General features: G+C 48.2%; 2 protein-coding genes across 2 annotated transcripts; both read left to right on the plus strand.

Moving 5' to 3' along the window:
* Nucleotides 1–1,079: 1,079 nt before the first annotated feature.
* On the plus strand, nucleotides 1,080–26,078 carry LOC308354855 (interferon-induced protein with tetratricopeptide repeats 1B-like). Its single transcript, XM_080822622.1, has 2 exons — nucleotides 1,080–1,285; nucleotides 23,464–26,078. Exons 1-2 carry the CDS (start codon nucleotides 1,257–1,259, stop codon nucleotides 24,881–24,883), a joined length of 1,449 nt encoding a protein of 482 aa, XP_080678748.1. The 5' UTR covers nucleotides 1,080–1,256; the 3' UTR covers nucleotides 24,884–26,078.
* Nucleotides 1,177–13,191, plus strand: LOC308354853 (interferon-induced protein with tetratricopeptide repeats 3-like). Its single transcript, XM_080822620.1, has 2 exons — nucleotides 1,177–1,285; nucleotides 11,280–13,191. The coding sequence occupies exons 1-2, from the start codon at nucleotides 1,257–1,259 to the stop codon at nucleotides 12,721–12,723; spliced, it is 1,473 nt and encodes a 490-aa protein (XP_080678746.1). The 5' UTR covers nucleotides 1,177–1,256; the 3' UTR covers nucleotides 12,724–13,191.
* Nucleotides 26,079–27,413: the final 1,335 nt, after the last annotated feature.

Genomic DNA, 27,413 nt, shown 5'->3' on the forward strand with positions numbered 1-27,413 from the left:
TGATTTCATTCATAAGTGGAAACTTAAAAAAAATGAACAAATGAGAAGTAGAATCAGGACTATAAACACAGAGAATAATTGATGATTGTCAGAGAGGAAGGAGGTGGGAGGTTGGGCCAAACAGGTGACGGGGAGAGGGAGACACAGCCTCCAGGTACGGAATGCGTAAGTCACGCGAATAAAAAGCAGAGTATAAGGAACACAGTCAGTGACACAGTCATGCAAGTTAATGGGACACATGGCAGCCACACTTGCAAGCATAGCGGAATGTGTGCATTTGTCAGAGCAGAGTTGTACATCTGAAACTAATGAATATTGTGTGCAACTCTACTAAAAAAAAGTTTTGGGGGTCCCTGGGTGGCTCATTCGGCTGAGTGGTCGACTCCTGACTTTGGCTCAGGTCATGATCTCGGGGTCAAGAGATCGAGCCCCACGTGGGGGTCTGCACTGGGCATGGAGCCTTCTGGGGATTCTCTCTCTCCCTCTCTCTCTGCCCCTTTCACCCAGTGCTCAATCTCTCTCTCTAGGGGGAAAAAAAAAAGTTTTTGATTTTGAGAGAAAAGTCAATTGAATATATCATGTTTACAAAATGCCTTGAAAGTAATACCTTGATTGGCATTTGATTCGATACTAGGGATTCAATACTACGGATAGTCAAGGTGACACACAAACACCATAACATTTATATTTTGTGTTTCCTCATTCTAGGTTTTTCACTAAATTTTTCTTTTCATTTTCAATAGAAAAACAAGTCATTTAAAAAACATTTTTCTTGTGCCTTGTACCTGTATGATTTTATTGTATTTAATGTTTTGTTTGTGTTTGTCTGTTTGTTTGTTTGTTTGTTTGTTTTCAAACAAGGTAAATAAAACAAAACGTTCACCTGCAAGAAAAAAGCCCTTTCCTGGAACTTGCCCTAGATTTACGCTCAGATTCCTGGGAGTGTTTCACATTCTCTCCAACTGTAAGTTTCAGAGTCGTGTTTTGAAACGACGTGCTTTGACTGAATCAGCCCAGATTTCCACATTAAGTTTTCTTTTCCTCCTCTTGAACTCAGTCAGTTTCACTTTCCATTTCCCCTCCCTGTCACTGAGGTAATCGCTCAGAAGCAGGGAGAAAACATCAGCGGACGTCCCTCCCACCCCCACCATCCCTCACCCCCCATCCCAGCCCTTATATAGCTCCGTCAGCATTGACTTCAGGCAGACGCTGAAATTTTCGGAAGAACGAATCAGCTGGGAGCTCTGCTTTTCAGAATGGAAGAGGAGCAGGTTGCAGACAAGAGGTCAGTGACAGGAATGCGTCAGCACCTTTGATCTTGCCTCCAGCTTGTAAACCAAGCTTCTTGGTGCAGGCAGGGTTCTGTGTGGTCCGGCTGCTCACAGATGAAACATGCACTTTCTCTTTCTGTGTTTTTTTTCTGGTGGACATACTCAGGCTCTCAGAACTTCTCGAAATGCTCCCCTAGCTAGCTGGGAGCCCAGACCAGCAGAAAGGTTTGGTAGGACTGTTAGACCCACTGGAGCACAGTTTGCAGATTCAGGGTGCGACCTCGGGGGGAATTACTCATTATGGGCTTTTGATGATTGTTTTTCTTTGAAAGGACTAAGAAGTTAAAACCTTCTTGCCGTTTAAAAGGAAGCATTTCTTTTCAGCAGGTGTTAGTATAGATGGAATTGGTAGTGCAAACTCAACTCCTTTTGTCCTGGAACGTATGATCAATCTAAGATGGGAAGTGGAAGAAACAATTCTTACAGACGGGCGTTTTTCCAGAAATCTTATATGAAAACAAAACAAGAAGCTTAGGGTTTGTTTTTATTTCTGTGGTGAGAGCTGGGGAGCAGCAAGCAATCTCCCTTCAAAATATAATGACCTAATCTCTTTTTTAATACTGATGTCATCTCTAGTGATGGAAAGCAGGTCAGTGGTTGTCTGGGGTGGTAGAGGCGGGCCCTGGTCAGGAGGGCACACTGGGGGATCTTTGGGGATGGGATCGAGTCTCTAAGGAGAAAGTGGTGGTGACTGCTTGGATGTATACATTGGTCCAAATTCATCAAACTATACACTTCCAATTTTATTGTATGTAAAGTATAATCGTAGCAAACTTTTTTTTTTAATGCACGTAGACATGCTTAAATTCTGTCATCAGACAGAGCTGAGAGAAGAAGCTGTTCGCATCAAATACCCATGGGGAGGGAGGATCCCAGTGACCACTCAGAGAGTGAGAAAAGAAAGTGCAACACCCCCCACCCCCAAAGGCTCTGCACGCTGGTATTTGGGGATGGGCTGCATAAAGGAAAGTCACTGCTAAGTGCCTTGGGTTTTTCTAACTGTCTCCATGAGTGGGGCTGATCAGAAAACATAACCCTGCCCAGTGCCTTGTTAGCCAGTTTGCCCAAGAGGCTTTACAGAGGCCTGTGCTTGGGTGTGTCTGGAGCCCCTGACCTGAGGAAGTCTGGGGGGCCGGGAGCTCTGGTGGACTCTGCTGGGCTGATGCCCACATCAAGCTACCCTGTTCCCAGAGGCTGTAAGGACAGGGGCTGCTCCTCGCCAGCAGGGCTTAAAATTGCCAAAGGAGAGAAACATGGGAAGGGGGGGAACCCTTAGTTTCTGGGGGCTGGCTGATGGGCGCCCTCCTCTGCCCCACGAAAAATTCACTTAGAACTAGGACACTCATATGCCGGCGATCATGGTGGTCAGCAGTCGGTAGCGCTACTCTGTTAAGTCCTTTTCACGTTCATATCATGTTCCCAATAGCCCGAGGAAGGAAGAACTGTGATTTTTTTATTAGCCTCATTTTCGAGATGAGCAAAATGAGGCTCAGAGGGTGAATTACTTGCCCAAGAGAGTAGGTGTCAGAGCTGGGTCATTAGTGCTGAGCATCTTGTAATGTGCATAAAGGCCAAAAGGGTGGAATGTCTTCAGGCTATTAATTATGCTCCAGGGACCAGAAGGACTCGATTCTCAAAGTCCGCACTGCGAGAATGAGGACGGCTGTCTCAGAGGGCAACTTGAACCTTAGAGCACACGGAGACACACCTTAGGAGAAGGGAAAGGTGGACCTCCCCAGGGCATGGTTTCCCATAATCTGGATGGAAGGAAAAAGGAAATTCATTCAGGGATAATTTGAATGTGGAAATGAGGAAATGAGGAAATGAGGCTCAGTGACATGATTTTAAGAAATATTCCAGAGCAGGTCAAGGAGAGAACAGAAATCTGGGTGTCTTGCGGTCGTTTTCGTCTGTTCTAGATTGCCTGACTGGTCGGTTGATACATTCTCTCTGACAAGTACATGGGAAACTGCTTTCCAAAATCCCTCCGGAACCGTGCTTCTCAAAATGGGGTACAGGGAGGGGCTCCTGCAGGTACAGAATTCCCAGGAGACTTGTATAGATGCAGATCCCTGAGCCCAAGCCCACCCCCAGATTTCAACAGATGCTCTGGGACTAGGGCCTGCTTCTATAATGCCCTTTTCCAAACCTCCAAACAGTTTGTGTGGAACCCTGCTCCCAGCAGAGGGTGACCTCAGCTCTGACACATTCAATTTCAGCTTCTCCTTGGAGGGGACCTCCTCAATAGTGTGACATCAGGCTCATTGTCCTTTCCCATTTGACAAAAGCACAGACCTCAAGGCTAGCTAGCTACCCCCCCGGGGGACGGGGTGGGGGGGGGGTGGGTAGCCTCTTCAGCATTTGCTTCCAATCCACCATCCACGGGCAGAAAATAAAATCAGCCCAGATCCCAGCTTTTCAGAACTGAGAGAAATAGCCATCATGAGGTAAATCTGCCCGACTTTTCTGAGAGGAAGTTGAGAATTTCCCACAAATCTTGTTCTTGCGAGCAGCTTCCTGAATGATGCTGATTCAGTGCTTGCTTATGGATTAAATTCACATTGACCCCATTCCATCATAAATCTATCTTAACAGTTCAAGCGTTCTTATGTCTGTGGTCGGTTCTGATTTAAAGACACCGAAGGAAGTGCTCCCAGGGGAGCTGGACCTGAAGCTTCCCACCTCGCAGGTGGGAAGGGGCAGGAGTTGTTGCGAGAGCCCTGAGGGAGATCCTTCGGGCAAAATCCTGTCAAAAGGGCTGGGGCCTCCCAGCATCATTACAGGAGGTCCTAGCCCCTGTTTTGTTTTCCTTGTGTGAAAAGACTGAGTCCATGAGTTTTGTTGTGGTGGTTGTGGTTATTTCAAAAGTGTGCTTCCTTCTGTGCAAAGGTGCTGAGAGCAAAGTCAGCATGACACAGCTCCGGCTCATAACGAGGTTGCCCTTCCTTGGAAATCTACTGAGTAAATATGTCAAAGGGGAGGAAGAAATGCCGGCCCCAAATGGGCCCCTTTGGACTGGAGGTTACTTTGAGCCAAAGGCCATCGAGACCCAGCAGGCTCCAGAAAAACTTTGGCCTCTCCCTTAACCACGTGACAGAATTTCGATAGGGGGCCTGCCCCCCAAAGGAGCTGTGACCAGAGATAACTTTTTATCTGAAAGACTGGCAGGGCAAAGGCTGGTCACCAACCCTGTGTGCTCATCTTCCTGGGAATTCCTCCCCACCACCTTGAAATCCCAGGCCCCCGTCCACTCAACTGAAGGTGGCCGCGAGCCCCAGCGGCCTGCCTTTGGGTCTTCCACTTTTATGGGGCTCCTGCACATATGAAATTGAATTTTTCCCCCTGCTCATCTATCTTATGTCAGTTTAATTACTAGACTAGCCAAAGAGCCTAGAACAGTAGGAAAACAGTTCTGAGTGGACGGCGTCTCCCTGAGGCACCCTCTTCCTGACCTGCCGTCATCCCCAGGCTTCCCCTGCGGACGAGGAGCAGGGAGAGTGTGCAGTATCTCCAACTGTAGCAGATGGCGGGTATCCCAGCCGAGCCGAGGGCTCTGTTAGAATGCACACCAGCAGGCCCTGCATGCTGAAATCCAGACTGAGGAAATCAGAAACAAGGCCCAGAAAAAAAAAAAAAGTATTTAAATAGGACCACGGGTATTTCACCTACACAAGAAATGCTCCTTGCACCATATGTACGTGCAAGTGCAAGACACCCAGAGTGGGTGGGGAGTGGGTAGCCCAGGAAGGACGTTGATACAAAGCATGGCTTGTCCACTGAAGGGGTGTTTGAGGATAAGAACCTGGTGATTGGAAATCTCTGCCAAAAAGGGAAATCTTCCTGGAGCCTCACTACTCCTGCTCACAGTGTGGTCTGAGTCCGACATCCCTGGAGGTTGTTAGAAAGGCAGCATCCCGCCCCTGCCGAATTCAGATCTGCATTTGCACAAGGTCCTCGGGTGATTTGGTCCCTGTGCATATCAGAGGGGGAGCATAACGGCTCTGGAGAGTTCCTTGGCTCACTTTCTAAAGTGATGGGCTCCCCGAGTGGTGCCTGACCAACTAATTGGGCATGAGGTCTGCCTGTCCCTGCCCGAGGTCAGCGGGAGAATAACCAGTGACAAGCTGCCTCAGAAATTCTCTGGAAACTCCTGCTTTTATCATTATGAGGTTAAGGGTCTCTTTCTGAACATTTCAAGGTTCTACTTTAGTGATGGCTTTGACAAGGCCTTGGAAAGAGAAGTGGCGTCTACACCGGGGTCCATGGGTCCCGCCAAAGATGGCCACCGTGCAGGAAGGTGGGGAAGAGAAGCAAGAAGGGTGTCGGTGGGTTAAATCTGGGTATTTCCGAAGGACTAGTACTGCCGGTTTCACCTGCTTTCCTCCACAAAACCTCACGGCCGGCCGCAGCTGGAGGCTGTGAGGAGTCTCTTCCTGGGCCAGAGGGACCGCCCCCTCCCCACGGTTTCTAGTAGATGAAGGGAGGGAGGGAGGGCATTCAACTCCCCTTGTCTCACCTGAACTTAGAGGTTCTCTTTATCAAGTTTCTGCAGCAGTCATCCTACCCAATTGCTTTGTTTTCCCCTTTAAATATCAGGATTTAATTATTGCTCAGTAATTTTATAAATTGCACACATAAACACATAAGGAACCTTTACGGCAACTTTCAAAAACACATATGAGCTAAGCTGCTAAGTGAGGAAGGCTGGCAAATGGGTATTGGTTTTTGTTTTGTTTTGTTTTTAAGATTTTATTTATTTATTTGCAGAGAGAGACAGATCACAAGTAGGCAGAGAGGCAGGCAGAGAGGGAAGGGGAAGCAGGCTCCCTGCACAGCCGAGAGCCTGATGCAGGGCTCGATCCCAGGACCCTGAGATCATGACCTGAGCCGAAAGCAGAGGCTTAACCCACTGAGTTACCCAGGCACCCCTGGGTATTGGTTTTTAAAAAAGCAATAAGTAGGGGCGCCTGGGTGGCTCAGTTGGTTGAGCATCTGACTCTTGGTTTTGGCTCAGGTCATGATCTCAAGGTTGTGGGATCGAGCCCTGCATTGGGCTCTGTGCTCAATGGGCAGTCTGCTCGAGAGTCTCTCTCTCCCTCTCCCTCTGCCCTTCCCCATACATACTCTCCCTTTCTCTAAAATAAATAAATAAATCTTAAGGAAAAAAAAAAAAAGATAAGATGCCTGATATGACTTCAGTCTTCTTAAGTTTTAAGATTTGCTTTGTGGTCTAACATATGATCTATCCTAGAGAGTGTCCCGTGTGCACTTCAGGGGACGGTGTATTTGGCTGCTGTTGGCCAGAATGTTCTGTAAACATCTGAGTTCATCTGATCTAAAGTGTTGTTTGAGTCCGATGTCTCCTCCTTCATTTTCTTTCTGGATGATCTGTCCACTGTTGAAAAGGGGCACAGAAGTCCCTTCCTGCTGCTGTATTGCTGTCCATCCCCTTCAGGTCTACCAGTATTTGTTTCACATAGTTCGGGGCTCGTGTGTTCGGTGCATAAACATTTATAAATATCCCATCCCGTTCTCGGATTGACTGCTTTGTCATTACATCATGACTTTCTTTCCCTCTTTGACTCGAAGTCTGTTTAGTCTGGTACGAGTAGAGCCACCCCTGCTCCCGTCGGCTTGCGTGGAGCATCTATGCGTCCGCCCACTTCCAGTCCATGTGTGTCCTTGCAGCTGGAGGCAGCACGTGTTCTTTACATCCATTCAGCCCTTCTATGTCTTTCTATTGGAGAATTTAGTTTGTTTATATGTGCAGCAATTTTGGACGGCTATAGACTTACTATGGCCACTTTGTTCCCAGTCTTCTGCCTGTTTTATAATCCCTTTGCTCCCTTCCTAGTCCCTTGCTCTCTCCCTCTGTGATTTCATGCTTCTCTGTAGTAGTGGTAGGCTTGTATCCTTTTCTCTTTACCTTGTGGTGTATTTACTACAGGTTTTTTCTTTGATGTAACCATGAGGCTTAAATAAAACATCTTATATTTTTAACAGATTATTTTAAGGATGTAACTTAAGTTTGAAAGAATCCTTTCTACTCTGCCCTCTCCCCACATTTTATGTTTCCAATGTCACAGTTTATATCTTTTTACCTTGTCTTTACATTAACAAATAGTGGTAGTTATCATTATTTTTAAAAACCTTTGTATTGTAATCATTATACTACATTTAGAAGCAATTTACCTACCAAGGCATTAGTGTTTTACGGCAGATCTCCTGGATGCCAGCTCTAAGTTTTATGTTTCCTCTTATCAAGATATCAGGACTCCCAGTCCCATACACTTTGCTCCAAACCTTACTCCAGGGGGATATCAGGTATCAAATATCTAATCAAATTGGAAATCTATGGAGGAAGGTTTATGAAAAACCAACAGACCTTAGTTCCAGTTTTCAATAGACCTTATAATTATGAGGCCACTTATGTAGTTGGCTATCTTCCTGAATGAACTGCCCTTTGTTACCATAAATGTCCTAGCATGGCCCGCTGAAGCACTGTGAAGGAGTGGCATGACGGGATATCCCGACGCGTTCCATCCTCTCGGTCCTCTGCTGGGGTCAGGAATGTAGAGTGAGCTTTTCTGCCTGTCCTACACCTCATGAGCCATTGACATCTCCCAGAGCTTATATATGACAGGGTTGGAATATGTTTCATCTTGGAGAGAGAATCTTTATCAATAAGTGCTTAAAAATGCAGTCTGTTGGGGTACCTGGGGGGCTCAGATGGTTAAGCACCTGCCTTCAGCTCAGGTCATGATCTCAGGGTCCTGGGATTGAGCCCTGCATCGCACTCTCTACTCAGCGGGGAGTCTGCTTCTCCCACTGCCTCTGCCACTCCCCCTGTTTGTGCTCACTCTATCTCCTTTCTCAAATGAATAAACAAAATCTTTTTTAAAAATGTAGTCTGGTAAGATCTCTCTGGTTTACTGATATGTCAGCCTGCATCATTGCCACAGGGAAAAAAAAAAAAAAAGAAAGAAAGAAACAGTGTGATCCAACTGGCAAAGTGGCTCCTGGTTTTGTTGCAGCAAAGACCTCCAAAGTCTCCTGCCCTTCTCTAGGCTCACTGAGAAGTTGGATGAACACTCTCTACCAATCCTTAGAATGTTCACCCTATTATTTCCGGGCACCTATATCTATGGATACATTGTACTGATCTGAAATTGCTGCCTGCCTTCCTCTCTCTAAATACCCTAACTGGGCGATCAACACAGGTAACCACCGTCCAAACATGGAGATACCTTTATCACTTTATCAATACCTTGATCGTGTAACAGTTATAAATATATGTGTTCAGTGAGCATCTTTGTAACTTGCCCTTAATATTTATTTTTTATAATTGCTACCCTGAGTTATGATCTGTAGTCCTTCACACAGGGTAGCTAGAATCTCCAGATGACGCCAAATTGGAAAATCCCAGAATGGAGACAAAAAGACATTGGCATTGTGGGGCTCTAGCCAGGGACCCAAGGAATGGAAAAGATTGCCAAGAACAGAGGCCCACACCTGAAAGGCTATCTAGAGAGACAGCAGCCTCCCCCTCCTCCCTCACTATAAAGCATTTTGGCTGCAACCAAATCGGGTCAGCAATGGCTCAGCTAGGACTTACTGGAGAGACAGAAGCAGCTAGAACAGAGCACTCGCAGCCGTGCGTGTGGACTGGTGCTGGTCCACATGCGAAACTGCAAATAAAGTCAGCGGCTCCTCACTGAGTAAAATTGTATTTTGACTAAAGGACTTCCCTTGATTCTGATATTATCTTTCTTCCTTCTTCAGTAATGATAAAAATGCTTCTTTTTTTCCTCTTTGTTTTAATACAGTATTGGTAAGCAGAGGTGGTTGGTGTCTTTGGGGTTACCTTTTTCCCCCAATGAGTTGGCAACTCTATTAGGCTCATAACTTTTTTCTGACACTGTGATACTCTGTGGAATCCGAGACTATGGACAATAACTAGGTTTCATGATTTCTGGAAGTTCTTTCCAAGCTCATGGAATCTACTGGTAGGAAAGAAGGAACACAAACTCAGTAAACACCCATGTAAGCCCCAGGCAAATATCGTCATGAGAATACACTTTGAGAACTCCATAACTTACTGAACTGGATAAGGCAAATGATCTCCCTTAGTATCGTCCAAACAAACAGTTTTGTTTGTTTCTCAGAATACATTGGTTCTGTCTGGGGATCTGGCCTGTGTCAGGGACTGTGTCTCAGTGAGACTGACACCGAGCCTCCGGGGATCTGTGTGTGTGATGCAGGGAGAAGGTAGAGAAGCTGAAGGGAAAGATTCGGTCGCACAGCATGGTAGCAAACACCTGTGGGCTTTCATTTTTTACATGGCTCCTTCTAACCAGTCTGGGAGCTCGTAGACCAAAGAGGGCCAGGATATCTAACCTTGATTGTTCTTAGCATCCTTCAAAACTAACCAAGTGATGCAAAGGCATCATGGGGTGGCTGAATCAACCTTGCCCAGAATGTGAGGACTCAGCCCGACTTTTAGCGGAGCAGGACAAGAGATCCCAGCTCCTCTTGGACACACAGTGGAGGCACCTGCTCCGTGGATTCTTGCACAGACCACAGCTAGAGGAGATGAAGCCAGGAAGCAAGAGGGAGGGTACCTCCTCTTCTGTCTAGAAAAATGTAGGGTGTGGAATGTGCAGGGCTCTCCAGAGAAACAGAACTGGTAGAAGATACATATACGTACATGGAAGCTGCTGGGTGATGTAAGGCCCCACCCACCAAGGCTGCAGACAGGTAGCAAGCATTTGCTAAAGGGAGTTTGTTCCAGGTTCTTCCCTGTGTTTGCTGGCCAAGAAGTAGACAACCCTGAGCACCATAATAGAGGAAATTCAGTCAGCCCACTCCAGAGCTCAGGCTTACCAAGGGCTTTTAGTTCAGGTTCTACTTGAAGGTTCAGACAGGATGGACTCCGGGATGGAGAACTCGTGGCTGTCCTGCCATCAGCTCAGCCTTGCCCTGGAGCCATCAACTTTGCTCAGATCGAAAGTAGGCAGGTACAAATAGTGGACTCACAGCATTTGACCTCAACTGGTTTTTCTGTGACCTTGTATATTTGTCAACAGCAAAACCAAACTGGATCTTCATAGCTTTATTCCCATTTCTTGCAAGGGAGGAGCCTTTATACAATTGGACATAGTTTTTGGTTTCCCTCACTGAGAATTTGAACCCTCTTTTTTATGCATTCTACAATAATTTCTAAGCACACTTATTTTTACCTACTTTTTTTCCTACTCTCCAGTAAAATCAAGGTTAAAATAAAGATCCTCACCTACTGCTGCTTTAAAAAACATGTATGTGTGTGTATAGTATATATACGTTGTATACTATATATAAGATGTATATATAGTATATAATATATACTATATATACACACAAAAAAATGAAAAAGAGACAGATTTGTTATCAGAAATTGACTTACACAATATGGAAGCTGAGCATCATAACCACGGTCCACGGGCCACAAGCTACAGACCCAGGAGAGAGCAGGAGCGTGATTCTAGTCGGAGTCCTAAGGCCCGAGACCTGGAGGGATAAAGCCAGAGGCTCCAGTCCGAGTCTGAACGCCTGAGAACCAGGAACGCCGACGACATAAGCTCCAGTCCAGGGAGAGGAAAAGGCCAGTGTCCAGCTCACACAGACAGACAGACAGACAGAATTCACACTTCCTCTGCCTCTGGGCTCGACTGGGGCCTCCGCAGACGCGGGAGGCCCGTCCACACCGGGGGAGGGCGGTCTGCTTCCCTCAGCCCACCGAGTCAGCGGCTCATCTCTCCTGGGGACGCCGTCCCACACGCACCCAGACCGAACGTTTAACGGGAGCTCGGGCACCTCACAGCCTGGCGAGCTGACACAACCTGTCACCGCGTCCCCGGTGCCGTGCCTCGCGGGTGCGTGTCCCAGTGACCGTGTTTATTTTCTCCACAGTGAGGTCAACAAGGATTCTCTGGAGAAAACCCTTCCACAGCTGAAATGCCATTTCACGTGGAACTTACCTCAGGAAGACGGTGTCTTAGGCGATCTAGAAGATAGAGTGTGTCACCAGATGGAGTCGGTAAACACAGAGCGCAAAGCTACGATGTACAACTTCTTGGCCTACATCAAACACCTGCGTGGTCAGCACGAGGCGGCGCTGCAGTGCCTGCGGCGGGCGGAGGAGCTGATCCGGCGGGAGCGCCCGGAGCAAGCGGACACCCGAAGTCTGGTCACCTGGGGCAACTTCGCCTGGGTCTCCTACCACCTGGGCAGACACGCAGACGCGCAGATGTATGTGGACAAGGTGAGACGAGTCTGCGAGAAGTTTTCAAACCCATATAGTGTGGAGTGTCCCGAACTTGACTGCGAAGAAGGGTGGACATGGCTGAAGTGTGGAGCACAGCACAGCGAGAGGGCCAAGGTGTGTTTTGAGAAAGCTCTGGAGGAGAAGCCCGACAACCCGGAATTCTCTTCAGGGCTGGCCATCGCCACGTACTGTCTGGATAATAAACCACAGAAGCCGTGCTCCGGGGATGCTCTGAAGCAGGCCCTGGAGCTGAATCCCGACAATCAGTACGTCAAGGTGCTCTTGGCTTTGAAGTTGCAGAAGATGAATGAAGAAGCTGACGGGGAGCGGTTGGTCCTGGAGGCCCTGGAGGACACGCCTTGCCAAGCAGATGTCCTTTGCAGTGCAGCCACGTTTTATCAAAAAAAAGGTGATCTAGATAAAGCTATTGAACTGTTTCTAAAGGCATCGAAATCCATTCCAAACAATGGTTACCTCTGTCACCAGATTGCGTGCTGCTATAGGGCAAAGGTCAAACAAATTCAGAACACAGGAGAATCCGAAGCTAGTAGGAATGGAGAGAAGATTGGAGAACTGAAGAAGTGTGCTGTTGACTATGTGATTAAAGCTATTGAGAAGGGAGTAGATCCGCTGTGTGCATACTCTGATGAGCTCCTGGAAACAGAAGACTACCATCAGCTAGCTTGCAGTAAGGAGCTCCCCAGCATCCGGAGGCAACAACCCCCCCAGCACTATCGCAACTTTCAGGGGAGTCATGCGAAGTCTGAAGACACTGCTACCCAACGTGATTTTGAGGGTTTGCCCACAAGTGCAAAATCAACAGAGGAAGGAAAGACAAAATACCCACCACAGAACTTGGCTGGAAATCAGCCTCCGCAAAACGCACCGAATTCTTGGTATCTCCAAGGATTAATCCACAAGCTGAATGGAGAGCTGCTGCAGGCAGCCGCATGTTACGAGAAGGGGCTGGGCTACCTCTTAAGGAGCAGCCCCACGGGCATAAGCAGCTTTTTCCTGCCGCTGGCTGAGCTTGAAGAAGGCAGTGAGGCCGCGGGCACAACCACACTCCCAGAGCTCCCGGAACCCTGAGCTGAAACGCAGCAGAGGGCCAGGAGCACAGTCAGGGAACCCGGGAAGCCCCAGGATTGCTTTAGGGTATATTTGTAGGGTTGCTTCCTCGTATCTGCCTCCCCTTTCCATCTCAGCCACACACACTCCTCTAGCCTGTGGGCCTTACAGTGAAATCACCCATGGACACAGCGCGTCGGGCCTGCGTGGCCCTGGCTGTTTCTCAGTTCGCACTCTGTTCATCAGCTCTCCCCGCTCCGCCCTTCTCACTGCTGGCTGCTGCCTGCCAACAGCTGTCCCGGCCTCTGCCCCATTGCCATCTCGCCTTCTGGAGCCCCTGAAAGACCACCTTTGGACTAACCCTAGAATATTCTTTGTCTTCCTCTTGGCTTCAGCCCTGTGTTTATATATATTCTCAATCGCAATACTCCAGTAAATATGTGCTCTTGATAGTGATGTTATAATAAATTTTTTTAAAATTTCAACTCAGGATTGAAGTAAGTGTGTGGTTTGCATGTGTGACTAAGGGTGATACTCCTTCCCCAAGTTTCTCTTCAGGACAGTATCTAGGGACAGTGGGTAAATGATACAGTCATACCGCACTATTCTCAACAGCCTGGGGTAGCTCTGAGGAGGAGCTGGCCCACCCTTGGCCCTATTCCAGGCCAGGCGCTGAGCCCAGGGCCCAGTCAGCAGCTGCTGCTACTGAACGGGGTGGTTCTTACCCAGAAATACCGGGGCAGTGGCCTCCCTGACTGTGTGTAAGGGGCACTAGGACGAGGCTGGCTGGGGACAAAGATCTTCACCCTCCTGAGCGAATGAAAATATTCAAATAGTCACCTCCCAGCTGGGGAAAACCCGTAGTGTCGTTCTCCATGCAGCAACCGTCTGGCTCTTCTCACCCACTCCAAGGCCTGCATTCGTATGCTTTCCTCGTGGTCTCATCCGATTACCTGTGTGCAGAGGAAGACTGTTGGCTATGCCAGTACCCAGGCAAGACAGAGGGCCTGGCATTCCCATCTCCTTTGTGAGGGAGGGTCAGAAACTTGACTCTTTCCTCATGCAGAAGGGGAATTCTGGGAAGGCGTCTCATAAGCTACACTGGCTGTAAAAGCAGCAGACTTCAGTGAGGTGCCCCCCCCAACCCTGAATTGTCTGCTGGTTCCCGAAAGGCTGGGGGTACAGCTGAATGCCCAGCAGGGAACTGTTGAATCCTGGCCAGCCTTGGCCTAGAGCAGCACTGTCTCTTGTGTCCAGTTCTAGAGGAGTGGCTGGGCCCAAATAAAGACTATTGCCATGGAAACCGACATTGAGAGCATTGAAGAGCATGGGGTTAGGGGCAAGGTTGTTCTGGCTACCGCTACTGCTGGGGGGCAGTGTGGTGTGGAGCGGCCCACCATATGCAAACACACATGCTCAAGGACCCAGATTCTAAATAGCGGTGGCGATCAGGGAGATTGGAGGTCTCCCCAGCAGGGGTACCACCCCGGCTGTCCTTCTATGCTCCGAGCCCCATCCACCTTCTAGACGGTGTTGAGGCTCCCAGAATTTCTATTGGCTGGTCCTGACCTACACGTGTAAGCTGTAATTTATTTTGCTGCTGGACAATGTTATTGAAAAGATGCCTCTCCATCTACCGTTGTCTGAAGGAACACCCCCAATCCACTCTTTCTGGTGTGTGAGCCTGACCTCACAAAACTCTGCCCCCAGAGACCCAGAGGGAGTCACATAAACTGTTGGTTTCCACTGACATCCTCTCCTTACTTTCGGGGGCCATACCCAACCTCACCCAGCTAGGAACCCGGTGGGGACTTTGAGCTCCGAGACCCATGCCATTTTGCCACCGAGGCTGTGGGGCAGGCTCGACTGGCGACCACACAGCATGTCCCAGCAGATTCCTGGGCTGTCCATGAAAGAGACAATTGGAGGAGCTGGGGGAGGGGGCGGTCAGTCTCCCCAGGGGAAACCACGGGCTCCTCCCCTCAAGCTTACCAGCTCCGGGGAGGCAGAGACTCTAAGTCCTCTGGTCACAACTGTATGCCATTCCCCAGCCCCACAGTGCCTGGGATAAACAAGGCTCTCAAAAAATTTTGAAGAATGTAAGAACACATTGTCTCCACTGAGAACTATGACACTGCCATTATCATCAGCTCAGGGATCACATCTTCCACGACTACTTCCCTGAATCCTAGAGGAAGGTGCTGGGAAGATAAAACAGTGAGTGTCCTAAGCTACAAAACAGTAACAATGAAATAAGAGTGGGTTGACGTGCTGGCCTCTGAACTACTTTCCAGGATCTGTGCTCAGTCCGTTGCTAACATCTAAAATCCGGTGTGGAAGGTAGGAGGCTCAGAAAGGTTGGCTAACTTGCCGGAGACTGCACAGCTAGGGAGAGGTCTGACTGGCACTCGAGCCCGTAACTGTATTTAACCAAAGCACTCGGCTCCCGTGTATTTCTGTGCATTCTGAGATGCTATGTCCTGATTCGGCTGGCACAAGCCGAGAGGTTTCAGGGTCTCCTACAAGGGCAGCTCAGAGCCCCGATTTGTGGATTTCTACTAGACTCTTTGCCTGTCATTTTCTCCACTTAATCCAAACTCCCCGCCCTCACATTGACTCCTATGTGTGATTCCTGAGTGTTCTGGCTTTCCATCTTCCTCCTCCTTCTCACCGTGTTTTGCAATCTAGTCTCGGGTTTTTAAATTCATCCTGATCCGGCCAATTCACAGGACCCTGACAGCGGTAATGCTCCGCAAGCTACATGCAGAGAAATTTAGAATTATGCCGGTGCCGGGTGGGAGCAGCCCCTCCAGAACCAGCAGCAGCTGACATGGGGAGCTCCATTTTGTCAAAGTCGGGCCTGGATGCCAAACATCTCTTCAGCTCTCAGGAAATACTAGCCTTGGCCTTTAGGATTTTCCTCTGTGGTTCATTTTCGGTTCATTCTCATAGGAAATTGGGAAAGGTGGAAACAGGCTCACACTCAGCAATTCTTGGCCTGTCTTCCCTGTCCTTTGCTCCACTGTATGGAATTGCCATTCCCTAATAGGCTGCTACATTGTGTTTTCCAATGAGAATACTAGGGAGTTGGCATCAGGAGTCCCCAAGACACACCTCTGGGTCTGGTGATTCACTAGAAGGACTCACAGGACTCAACATACAATCCTGCTCGTGCATTAGACTTACTACAACAAAAGCAAACTCAGCACAGGGAAAGAGAGCATGGCGGTGAAGGCAAGAGAAACTCAGGCGCAAATTCCCCAGAGTTCTGTCCCAGTAGAATCCTACAGAATGTGCTTATTTCCTCCAGCATTGAATGTGACCACACCTCTGAAGCTAGTTGGATCCTCAGTGCCCAAGGGTTTTACTGGGGACCCGTCACACGGGCACCCTCCGCTTATTAGCACATATCAAAATTCCAGCTCCCAGGTGGAAAGCAGGTGTCAGCGTTAACCACATTGTCTGCACGAACATTTTGGGCACGATAAGCCAAACTAACCGGTTAGGGAATGGTGGGAACATTCCAAAAATCCAAGTTGCCAGATGCCAGCCAAGGGCAAACCTTGCAGGCGGGCCTTTCTAAGGATCATAGTCTAAGCCTGATGTGTCAGCTTTCCTGCAGCCCCTCCCCTTGGTGTCTGCCGCCAATGACTGCACAGCCACCAGGTATCATGGGTACCTACCCCTTCTTCCTTCCTTTTCCCAAACCGTGGTCTCACCATGTTCTGGTGAATGAAGGTCCTTCAAGCATGGAGTGAGGGGACCCACGACCCCCCTCAGGTTTGCCAGTATGCTAAAAAGACTCACATACTCAGCACAGCGTCAGAATCGCCAGTAAGTTTTACCACAGCGTAAGGGAGGAGAACAAATCTTTTTCCCCTACACTCCTGGCCTGTCATATTACCAATTAGGCTGACAAGAGAAAGACCAGCAAGAGAAAAACAGCTGTTTATTAACTGGGACATCCACCCGTACACACGGGGGAGCTCAGGGATGCGTCACTCAAAGGGGTGGCTGGAAGTGAGCTTAAATAGTGCAGGCGAGCAAAAATCTTTCTCCTTCAAACCCACTTTCAGTGGCTGGGCCCATGAATCCAACCGATCAGAACCAGGTGAACAAGAGAAAAAATAGTTTGAATTATATACGTCAATGGATTTTTCCTCTCTTTTCATTTTTTTTAAGGGTTTGTTTATTTGAGAGAGAGAACACAAGCCTGGGGTCGGGGGCAGAGGGACAAGCAGACTCCCCGCTGAGCACAGAGCCAGACATGATACAGGGTCCTGAGATCATGACCTGAGTGAACTCAGATGCTTAACCAACTGAGTCACCCATGTGGCCCTCCCTGAATTTTTCTAAGGCTTCATCATCTAGTGTGGGGTCTCCTATCTCCATGAACACGTGGAGCCCAGAGAGGCCAGGGGTCATTGAAGCGGGATGCGGCAGCAGCCGCTCCAAGCACCTGACCATCTGGAATGATGCTGACCATGTTGAACTTTGTCGGAGCCCTGTGCTACTGCACAAACTTCGGTCAAAAACTCCGCCCGCCCCCCAGCTCTGGTGTCTGAGAACGCGGTGAGTTCAGCAAAGCAGCTCCGGGGGATTGCTGCCTCAGTGTCCGTTTTGTTTCGCCAAGCAGCCTGAGGGACACCTTGAACGGACACTAGTGTTCATGTGCAAGTGCATGCCCTCGATAAACAGCCTGCAGAATTATGAGCAAATGTAGGTTCCTGATATGATTTCCCCAATTGCCTGCCTGAGCAACAATCTCTTCCGCCTCCAGGGCCTTCCCCATCTGCCCCCCTCTCCTTAGATAAGCCCCTGTGGAGCATACCTAAACCCTACTCTTTTTGGCTTAAAGGGACCAATCCAGCCCTAGGCTCAGAGCCCCAAAGCATTTCACTCATGGTCCATGATAAAGGCCTCCTGCCACGGCTCTCTCTCTGCCTGCGGTCTGCCTTGACCTCTCCACCCTGTGGCTTTAGGACCTGTGTGGGATAAACTTGTCCAGGTCAACTTCTCTTGTGGTCTTTTTGTTAAACCACAAAAAAACATCCTTATCCATTTAACTCAGATAAAACTCACTATGGTCCCCATGTTTCCCTCTGACAAGGCCAAACACATACCCTTCAAATTCCCATTCTGTGTCTCATAAACGATCAGCTAATTATTTGTCCCCATGATCAATCAGAACAAAACTCCTATAAATTTAACTTGCCCAAATCTCCCTCTTTCCCCCACGAGAGCCTGAAATTTGGCTTCCCCCTGCAAACAATGCCTTTCCAAGCTTGGCTCACAAGGAAAGATTTCCAGATCTCAACACCCTCTCTCCTCCTCCCCAACACCTAGTTTCCAACCTTGTTTGTACCTCTACATAAAGGAGAAGCCCTCTTCTGACTAATCTTTCAGACATTTGCACATCTTAAGACCAAAACTATCTCCCTATTGCCATAATCACTTTCCCTTACTGCAAGTCTTTTTTTTTTTTTTTCGACTTAATAAACTCGATTTTTAGAGCACATTTAAACATATGGAAAAACACACGGGAAGTACAGAGTTCTAATATACTTGCCTCCTCCACACCCTCGCCCCTCTGCCAGATTCCCCCCTTAACAAACATCTTCCATTCGTGTGTATATTAGCCACAACCGACAAGCCGATGTGGATGGCTGACTCCTAACTGAAGTCCGTGGTTTACATTAGGGTCTTCTCATTCAGCACAACATCACAGATGAACCATTACTTAATCATCGTAAAAGTTCCATCACCGTAAAAATGCCCTGTGCCCCAACGACACCACTTCTCCTAAAGCCCTGGCAAGCACTGACCTTCTTACCCTTCCTATAGCTCGTCTTTTTCTAGAAGGTCACGAAGCTGGATCATACAGGACGTAACATTTTTAGGATGCTTCTTCCACGTAGCAATGTGCATTTAATGTTCCTTTGTGTCCTTGTCCTCTTCGTAGCTTGATAGCGCATCTGTTTCAACTGCTGAATAGTAGGTGTTGTGCTACAGTCTGTTTATCCCCTCACCCGTTGAGTCTTGGTCACTTCCAATTTTGGCACCAACAGGGGTGCCTGATCAGCCAACTGACTGAGAGGAGATGGGTGTAATCCAGCCCTGCACCTCTGCTTCTGTGAATCCGATCCCCAGGTGGTATTTTGCCTGTCCTGGGAACAGTAAGGGCCTAGATCTGACCTACAGAGCATCGAACAACTGACGACCTTTGGGGAAAAGGGGAACCCGTGCCAAGACACCTGAAACAAATGCATGCCTGGCTGGACACTAAGGATGTTATCTACATATTCGAGCACCTGTCAAACAGAATGTTCTATTTCTAGAACACCTGTTTGGTGGTCAGCTGTATTCCTTGTATCTGTTTCTGCAGGTTTTCTATGACTTGAGATACAAGTGCTAGTTTGGTGGTCCCGGGCTAAAGCCTTCTGGAAGCCTTAGTGTGGGCAACCTAGTATCCTGTACCTTTGCAACCTAGTATCCTGTACCTTTGCATAACCTCCGAAACCTCTCCTGCAGAGCCAAGCGTGGTCACAGCACACGTTCTTGGAAGTCTTCTTTGAGTAGGGAGTCAGGGGACTATGCTTCTGCAAAACACTCCAGTTGAAAGATTAAGAGTTAACCCAAGAAGGTTTTTCAGGAAGAGAGAAGAAACCCTTCCTCTGTGATTACAAAGCAACCAACATCGACAGCTCTTGTTACAATTAAATTCTTATGAATCTCTCTCTCTGCCTAGATGGCAAGTCATATGAGAAGAGGAAATATGTCCTATCCATGTCCCGACAGACGTGAAACTAATGGTCACTCATGGTTTGCAAACTTCTGAAATGCATAAGGAACTCATGGCCGTGAACATTACCTTGGACATGTCAACAACCTGTTTGAACCACAGGCTCCCTAAACACCTATGGGCTTCCCTGTGCCTGGAAATGACATGAGTAGTGGAACTTGTGCTTTGCAGTCCCCTTTAGATTTCTAAATTTCAACTGCAACTAGAAAATAGCTTCACTTCTTCTCGTTTCTCTCAGTAGACACAGACCCCCTCCACGTCCCAAGCTATTTCAGACAAGTTTAAAACTGTTAGCCTCCTAGGATCCTGATAACTTACCTCGTAGACATTATAAGAGCATGCTACACAAGGTCTTGAGCCTAGTTCAAGTTTGTAAATGTGCCTTAAAATGTACACTGACAAAAGAAAATGTATATTGACAATGCCAAGTGAATGAATGCTTGACAAGTAAAAATAAAGACACAAAAATTCAATTATAACTACAATACAAAGGAGTCAGCCAGAAATCTAAATTACAGTAGGTCAAAGACAGCCATTAGGACCCCTACCATGGTATGAAAATTAGTGTACCTTTCAGAAAGAGTATTTTCTCTTACGGATGTGATGCCATGTATTTGCAAACATGAGTGATCTCCAAGCAAACATCAGAGGTCAGAGGTGTGTAGAGGTCAAAGCACTTTGACCTACATTGCTTTAGCATATTGTGTGAATCATTAAGGTGCACATGGAGACACCAACGCATGGGGAAATGAAGTTACTGACTCAGAGCCCCAAAGAAAGACGGGTAAGTACTGGCAGTGAGCCCCTCACCACGCCTCCATAGCGCTTCTGCCTGAAAAGGGCCTAGAGATTATCTAAGAAAGTACTTCTCAAACTTTAACATGTCCACAAATCACCTGGACATTAGGAGGACTCTAATTTAGTAGGTCTGTGGAGGGGCCTGAGATTCTGGACTTCCTAAGCTTCAGCTGGTGCTGATGCTGCTGGTCCGCAGACCACACTGACAAGCCAAAGTCTAGCTCGGTGGTTTTTAGCCACAATGATTGGACAACACAATTACCTTGGAGTTCCTTCCTTCTTTCCTTCCTTCATTAATGAATCAATCATTCCATCAGTGATAATTCTGATGCCTGGGCCTCTCTCTCAGAGATTCTGATTCGTTGGACTAGAGATAACGTCAGGTGTCAGTACGTGTTTTTATTTTTCAAAGATTCCCGGGGAGCTTTCCGTTTTGTAGCCAGGGTTGCGAACCACTATGTGACTTCCAGTTATACAATAAATAAGTTGAGGGATGCGAAGTACAGCATAGGAAATAGAGTCGATAATATTTTAACAGCTCTGTATGGTGACAAGTGGTCACTAGACTTATGGTGGGTGATTATTTCATAATGTGTATAAATGTCAGATGACAATGTTTTACACCTGAAACTAATACAATATGGCATGCCAACTAACTTCAATAAAAAATAATGTTTATGCAGAATCATTTTCTGCACCAAAATTCCAAAGCCACACAGCTGTCAGTACAAACAGCCCTTCTAAACTTCATGTCAGTACCAGCTTACTTTCCCATAGCTTTCTTTCAAAGTTGGTTTAGGGCTGGTGACTTGCAGAAAGTAACACTCCACTGGCCTCCTAGAAACCTCCCATCTGATACAGAAGTAGAAGGAAAGAGCTGAAAGGAGTGATCCCCCTTCTAAAATCTCTTCTCCTCCACACCGGTCAGCCCTTCCCAGGGAAAGGCTGGATGCCTACTGCCCCAGAGGCTTTGCCAGGCTCCGTGTGTGGGTATGTCTGGGGCTTGCTGACTTGGGCCCTAAGGTCGGAAGACCCAGACTGTTCTGGCCTGAAGCTCACGGCACAGCACCCTGTCCCTTCCAATCAGAAACACGACAGCATTCTCCAAATGCTGCAGAGCTATGGGTCCGTATGCTCCAAATGGGAAAGGGCTCTGGCTGGAGGCCGGTATAGACTGCCCACTGCCCAGATGGAGCGACTTGGGACACATCACGAAAGCAATGCCCATAATTACTGAATGCTCTCCATGAGACACGCTTCCCATGTGTATCCCATTTTGTCTCACCACAAGCCGTGAGGAAAGATGTAGTACTCTCTTGATGTTATAGGTAAGAAATTAGAGCTTAGGAATGTGAACCAACTAGCCCACGATCACACGGCCAACAGTGGCAAAGTCCAACACTGAACCCAGACACTGTGATTCCAGATAGCCTTTGCCACTGAGCACCACTGGCTTGTGTGCACGAAAGCAAATGAAGGCAAAATGTCTTACTATTTCTCATTGTGCCCAAGCCGGGGAAGAGGGAAGGGAATCCCAGAGGATCAAATGTCCCATTGGCCCCATATCTAGAAAATAGATTAAACTATAATGGAGCTTTAACCTCTTACACTCAAGCACATAGCTCTAAAATGGGGAGACAGTATATGTCTGAAGAATTCCCTGCCATCAGGTGATTCTGTCAAGTGCCAGGTCTCGGACATGCTTTCTAATGCCCCCAGATTTCTCCCTCCACATAAAGCAATGTTTGGCTGAAAGCCACTCTTCCCTCTAAATGAACGTCTGCTTCCACAGTGGGCCCTCTTGGCCCTGGTTCCCTTCCTTCTGCCCTCTGGGTACTCCCACTCTCCATTTCCATGCTCCCATTTTGCTAAAAGAGTTTTACTGCTACTTCTATCATCAGAGCATACTTAGGGAGTGGGACTGGGATTCTCTATATATGGGCAGTCTTGAGACGTGCTGAGTTTGGAAGGAACATACAGATCTAAACCATTTCCTGGGCTTATAAGATGTTAAGAGGGCCTACATTGTTCCAGGAACTAGGAATGGGCAGATGTGGTCTACTGGAAATTGCCCAAGTCCCTCCCTGGATGAGAGCTAGAAAGATGTCTTAAACTCATCCAGAGAGACATCTTATACTATGTTCCTTCTGAAGCATACACTTTTCCTAAAAAAACCAAAACAAAACAAGCAAAAACTTTACACTGGAGGGGCACCTGGGTGGCTCAGTGGGTTAAAGCCTCTGCCTTCGGCTCAGGTCTTGATCTCAGGGTCCTGGGATCGAGCCCCACATCGGGTTCTCTGCTCAGCAGGGAGCCTGCTTCCCCCTCTCTCTCTGCCTGCCTCTCTGTCTGCTTGTGATCTCTCTCTCTCTGTCAAATAAATAAATAAAATCTTTAAAAAAAAAAAAACTTTACACTGGAATGCATAAAATAGGTACATTTCCTGTTTGATATTCTTTTTCTGGGTAATCCTTCTTGTCTATATAAACTTCAACTTAAGAAGTGTCAGGACACCCCTCTGTGTGCTGAAGCCACAATGTAGAAGTTCCCCGAAGAGAAAGAAGAGCGAGCCCCAGACATCTGGGAGCCAGCTCGACACCACCAGCTAGGCCCTGGTGTTGCTGGACAGTGACCCACAGCAAGAACCGGTGTCCTCCCACAGCACCTTCGCATGACATCAACACTAGATGGGGAACCCTGACACCAGGACGGATCACGACAACCAGGCCACTCCACAAACGTGTCTGAACGCAGACGAAAATATGAAGGCCGTCCAGCAGGGTCCCAAAACGGCCCAACACAAGGGGAAGCTGTCTCCACTTTTCTTCAGATGGCCTTAGGGATGTATCGAAATGTTGAGAGGGGGCAGAGGGACAGAAGGGTTTTGTAGTGTTGAGGGTGGGGCTAAAATGATTTTGACATTAGCAGAGTTAACCTCTTTCAAGTTGCTTCTAGAGAACACATACCGTACCTGTTGGCACCATGAAGGAATTAGCATTTCCTCAGGCTTTCATGTCAATGACCACAGAAGCCAGAGAGGCAACAGATACTGGGAAGGAAAGAACAGTGGGGGGTAGCGCTTGACTAGTCAAAGTGATGGCTTCATTTCCATTACACTGAGCGCTCCTAAAATTGCAAATAATTGTCCTCTGTGTTTTCAGTGACAAATCCAAAGGGAATCTCCTTGAAGAGAGCCTGGTTCAGCTGAGATGTCACTTCACATGGGAGTTGCTAGTGGAAGCCACCGAGCTGCCCGACTTGGAAAACAGGATCTTGGATGAGATTGATTTCCTGGACACCAGATACAACGCGGGGATCCACAACCTGCTGGCCTACGTGAAACACCTCAAGGGCCAGAACCAGGAAGCCCTGGGGAGCCTGCGGGAAGCTGAAGCCTTGATCCAGCAGGAGCAGGCCGCCCAGTCAGAGGCGAGAAGTCTGGTCACGTGGGGCAACTACGCCTGGCTGCATCACCGCATGGGCAGGCCGCAAGAAGCCCAGGCTTACCTGGACAAGGTGGAGGACGCCTGCAAGAAGCTCGGGGCTTCCTCCCGCTACAGTGTGCAGTGTCCCCAGATGGACTGTGAGGAGGGATGGGCCTTGCTGAAATGCGGAGGAAAGAACTATGAACGGGCCAATGCCTGCTTTGAGAAGGCTCTGGCAGTGGACCCGGAAAACCCTGAATTCAGCACTGGGTATGCGATCTCCACCTACCGCCTAGACAGCTTTAACAAAGCAACACAGGTTAGCGAGGCGTTGTGTCTGCAGCCCCTGAGAGAGGCCATCAGGCTAAACCCAGAAGATGCGTATGTTAAGGCTCTCCTTGCCCTGAAGCTCCAGGACTTGGGCCAAGAAGCTGAAGGAGAAAAGTACATCGAAGAAGCACTAGGCAACATGTCCTCGCAGACCTACGTCTTCCGGTACGCGGCCAAGTTTTACCGAAGAAAAGGCTGTCTGGATGAAGCTCTTCAGCTCTTAAAAATGGCCCTGCGGGCCACCCCGTCCTCTGCCTTCCTGCATCACCAGGTAGGGCTTTGCTACAGGGCACAAATGATCGCAATCAAGAGAGCTGCCAACTGGCAGCCCAGGGGACAGGACAGAGAAAATGTCCGCAGGTTGGTTCACTTGGCTATAGGTGAAATTCAAAAGGCTTTGGCGATAAAGCCCACATTTGAGTTGGCTTACGTCGAGCTGGCTGACCTGTACGCAGAAATAGGCCGATACACAGAGGCGGAGGACGCTTTTCAGAAAGTGCTGTGCAAGGAGAACACCTACGATCATGTACAGCAAATGATTCATTACCACTACGGCCATTTCCAAGAGCTTCACAAGAGATCTGCAGATAAAGCAATCACCCATTATTTAAAAGGTCTCAAAATCAAAACAGCCTCCCACACCAGTGAAAAGATTCTCACTGCCTTAGAGAAGCTGGCGAAGAGACGTGTTCATCAGGATGTCCGTGTGGTGGAAAGTTTGAGCATCCTTGGATTCATCCACAAATTGAAAGGGGAAGTGAGTGAAGCCTTGCAGTGTTATGAGAAGGCTCTCAGGCTGGCCACCGACCTCAACGCTGTGAGTTGAACTGGAGGTCGCCGTTACCTGTTTAATGTGTTCATAGCCAAATAGAACAAACATTTTTGCTGATCGCCGCTTTCAGAAACCTAGAACATGATGAGATACCGAACAGTTGATAGAACACAGACTCAGCTGCCTGCTGACTCCCCTCTTTCTTCTCTCCCTGACCCCCCTCTCCCCCTTCTTTCCCCTTCCGTCCATGTGCCTTTGAAAGGAGCATCCGTTCTTCTGTAACACACCCCTGTACTCATTGGCCAAGGCTGATGAATACTGCTTGGCCAACAAGAGCCCTTTTCCTTCTGGCTTTGCATTTGGAATGAACGGCTTCCATCCTCAGTCTGCCTGGTCTCCTGCACAGAGGAGTCTTAAACAGGGAAGATTTCAGTCCCTCCTTGGCCTGCACACCAGTCACACGCCAGTGTAGCTGCGTGCGCACTCCCGTGTATCTGCAGGCACGCACCCACAGGACGCCCATGCATCCGTCCAAAGACCCTCCCGTGGCTTGGTTCACACACTCAAGGCATGAATTCCCGGAGACTATGATCCTGAACCAAGGGCAGAGGCTGCTCCTGTACACATGCCTCACGCATCTCTCTCCACACACGCTGACTCCGGAGCTCACACGGGCACACTCCTGCATATTTGTGCATGTATGCATTCTGTATCTGGAAGATATCCGACCATCCACTCAGAAGTTAAAAAGCATAGAAAACAGAAAACAAAAACAGAAGAGATTTCTTTTTCATCATGGCCAGGGGCGCTGACCTACCAGATCTGAAGGCAAAGTGAAGAGCAAAGATGAGAAAGAAAAAAGGAGAAGGGACTGTAGGGGGTCACTGCCATGTTCTAGCCCCAGGGCCCTTTTCCCAGGGCCCTCCTGCAGCCAAGACCCCCTGCTCAGGAGGCCAATTCTCTAACCTCAGAAAAACTCAGACCCTGCTGTATACGGTTGTCCAGCCACCCGCAGTCACAGAGGATCTCTGTGCTCCAGACGTGCGGCTGGGCATGTACTCACATCTAAGAAAAACTAAAGTGTACTGCAGGAAAGACAAATAAGGGAAAAGCCTATTTCCGAGTCGCCAGCTAAACGTGACAAATACATGAAGGTTTTAACTGCTGTGTGGGGCAGGATATAATCTCCCGTTTCTAACCAGAACATTCTCTCCCAAAACATTCAGTAAAATAAACCTGTTGATAAGCTAACAAAGTCTTTGAGTGCATTTTATGGATGAGATTTTTTTAAAAGACGTATATCCTATGTTTGGGTGGAAGTTGAAAAACACAGAAGCAACCTCTAGAGCAGTAGAAGGTCAGACGTGGGAGAAGCCTTGGGAATGCAAACACTACCGAGAATCTTTTTTAAATATTCTACAGGCCACGGAACTGTAAGGTTGGTTTTTCCCTGAGAGCTGGAAATGACTGGTGTGGGGGGTGGTCACTTAGGGGACATCCACGGAACAGACAACACGTCATTATCACCCTTTTCAACTTTGTTGCTCTAAACAAAGAATGGGTTTATTATATTTAACCTGCCAAAAACTACTAGAGCAGAAATACTTTCTTTTTCTTGTAAACAAGATGGGACTGAAGTCATCACGGTATGCCCACTGACGTGTTTTATCAGCTGACGGTACTGACTGCTTTCCCACACAACAAAAACGAAGATAAACTAATAGACAGAGACCTGATGGGTGAAAACGTATGGAATTGAGCACATACAGTCAAATGTTACCATAGAATCTAGGTGCTGAGTGTACTGGTGTTTGCTGTAAAGTTCTCTCAGCTTTTCTTTGTCTGCTGACGCTCAAAACAAAACCTTTAGGATAGAAAGGTTTAAAAAGGCCCTATCTAAAAGGGACACAAAAATGAGGCAAGGGAACCGAAACATACACGGGCTAGAGGATCAAAGTACATGGAGAGAAAAGAGCCCAAGTGATTTGTTTGAAGCGCTGGGTGTTTCTCTTCCCTACATGTGGAACTTCGCAAATACACACCACAAACCACACACAGGCGTCAGCACCCCGGGACAGAGCCGCACCCCTGGCTCTCAGCCCTTGGCCTCGTGGCACGAGACTGGAGAAGAGGATGGCTTCTCTCTCCTGCTCTCATTGAGGACCGGCGGGACCCGCAAGCAAACTCCACCACCCCTCTCCCCTCTCAACCAATGAGAAGCCGCCTTGGTCCCCTGTGTCATGCTAACCATGACGACAAGCAGAGAAAGGAGAGGCCTGTCCCAACTATTACAGGGCAAGGGGTAAAGATAAAGAAGGGGTACGGTTTGGATTAGGCCGCGAGAGGGGGCAGATGAACCATCAGAAGCATGTGCAGTTTTGGGGGGCAGTGGGGTGCACAGTAAGAGGGTCTCTGAGCTACGCTGTCCCTGGCTGAGCAGGAAGAGTGGGGAAGCAGATGGGGTGCAGTTTGTCATGGATGCTGTCCCCCGTTTGGGCTTGAGGAAGCTGCCCACAGCCGGCTGGCTTGCCAGCTCCTTGCAGCTTGCTCCCGTTCCGGGACCTCCACAGATAAATGCGACACT

Source organism: Martes martes, assembly GCF_963455335.1.
Source record: "Martes martes genome assembly, chromosome: 14".
In the NCBI taxonomy this organism is placed as follows: domain Eukaryota; kingdom Metazoa; phylum Chordata; class Mammalia; order Carnivora; family Mustelidae; genus Martes; species Martes martes.

Bases quoted from the DNA above. Each gene is read 5' to 3' on its own strand.
- LOC308354855 (XM_080822622.1), top strand. From the start codon at position 1,257: ATGGAAGAGGAGCAGGTTGCAGACAAGAG. The intron at 1,286-23,463 runs GTCAGTGACAGG...CTGTGTTTTCAG, and splicing joins GAGCAGGTTGCAGACAAGAG to TGACAAATCCAAAGGGAATC.
- LOC308354853 (XM_080822620.1), top strand. From the start codon at position 1,257: ATGGAAGAGGAGCAGGTTGCAGACAAGAG. The intron at 1,286-11,279 runs GTCAGTGACAGG...TTTTCTCCACAG, and splicing joins GAGCAGGTTGCAGACAAGAG to TGAGGTCAACAAGGATTCTC.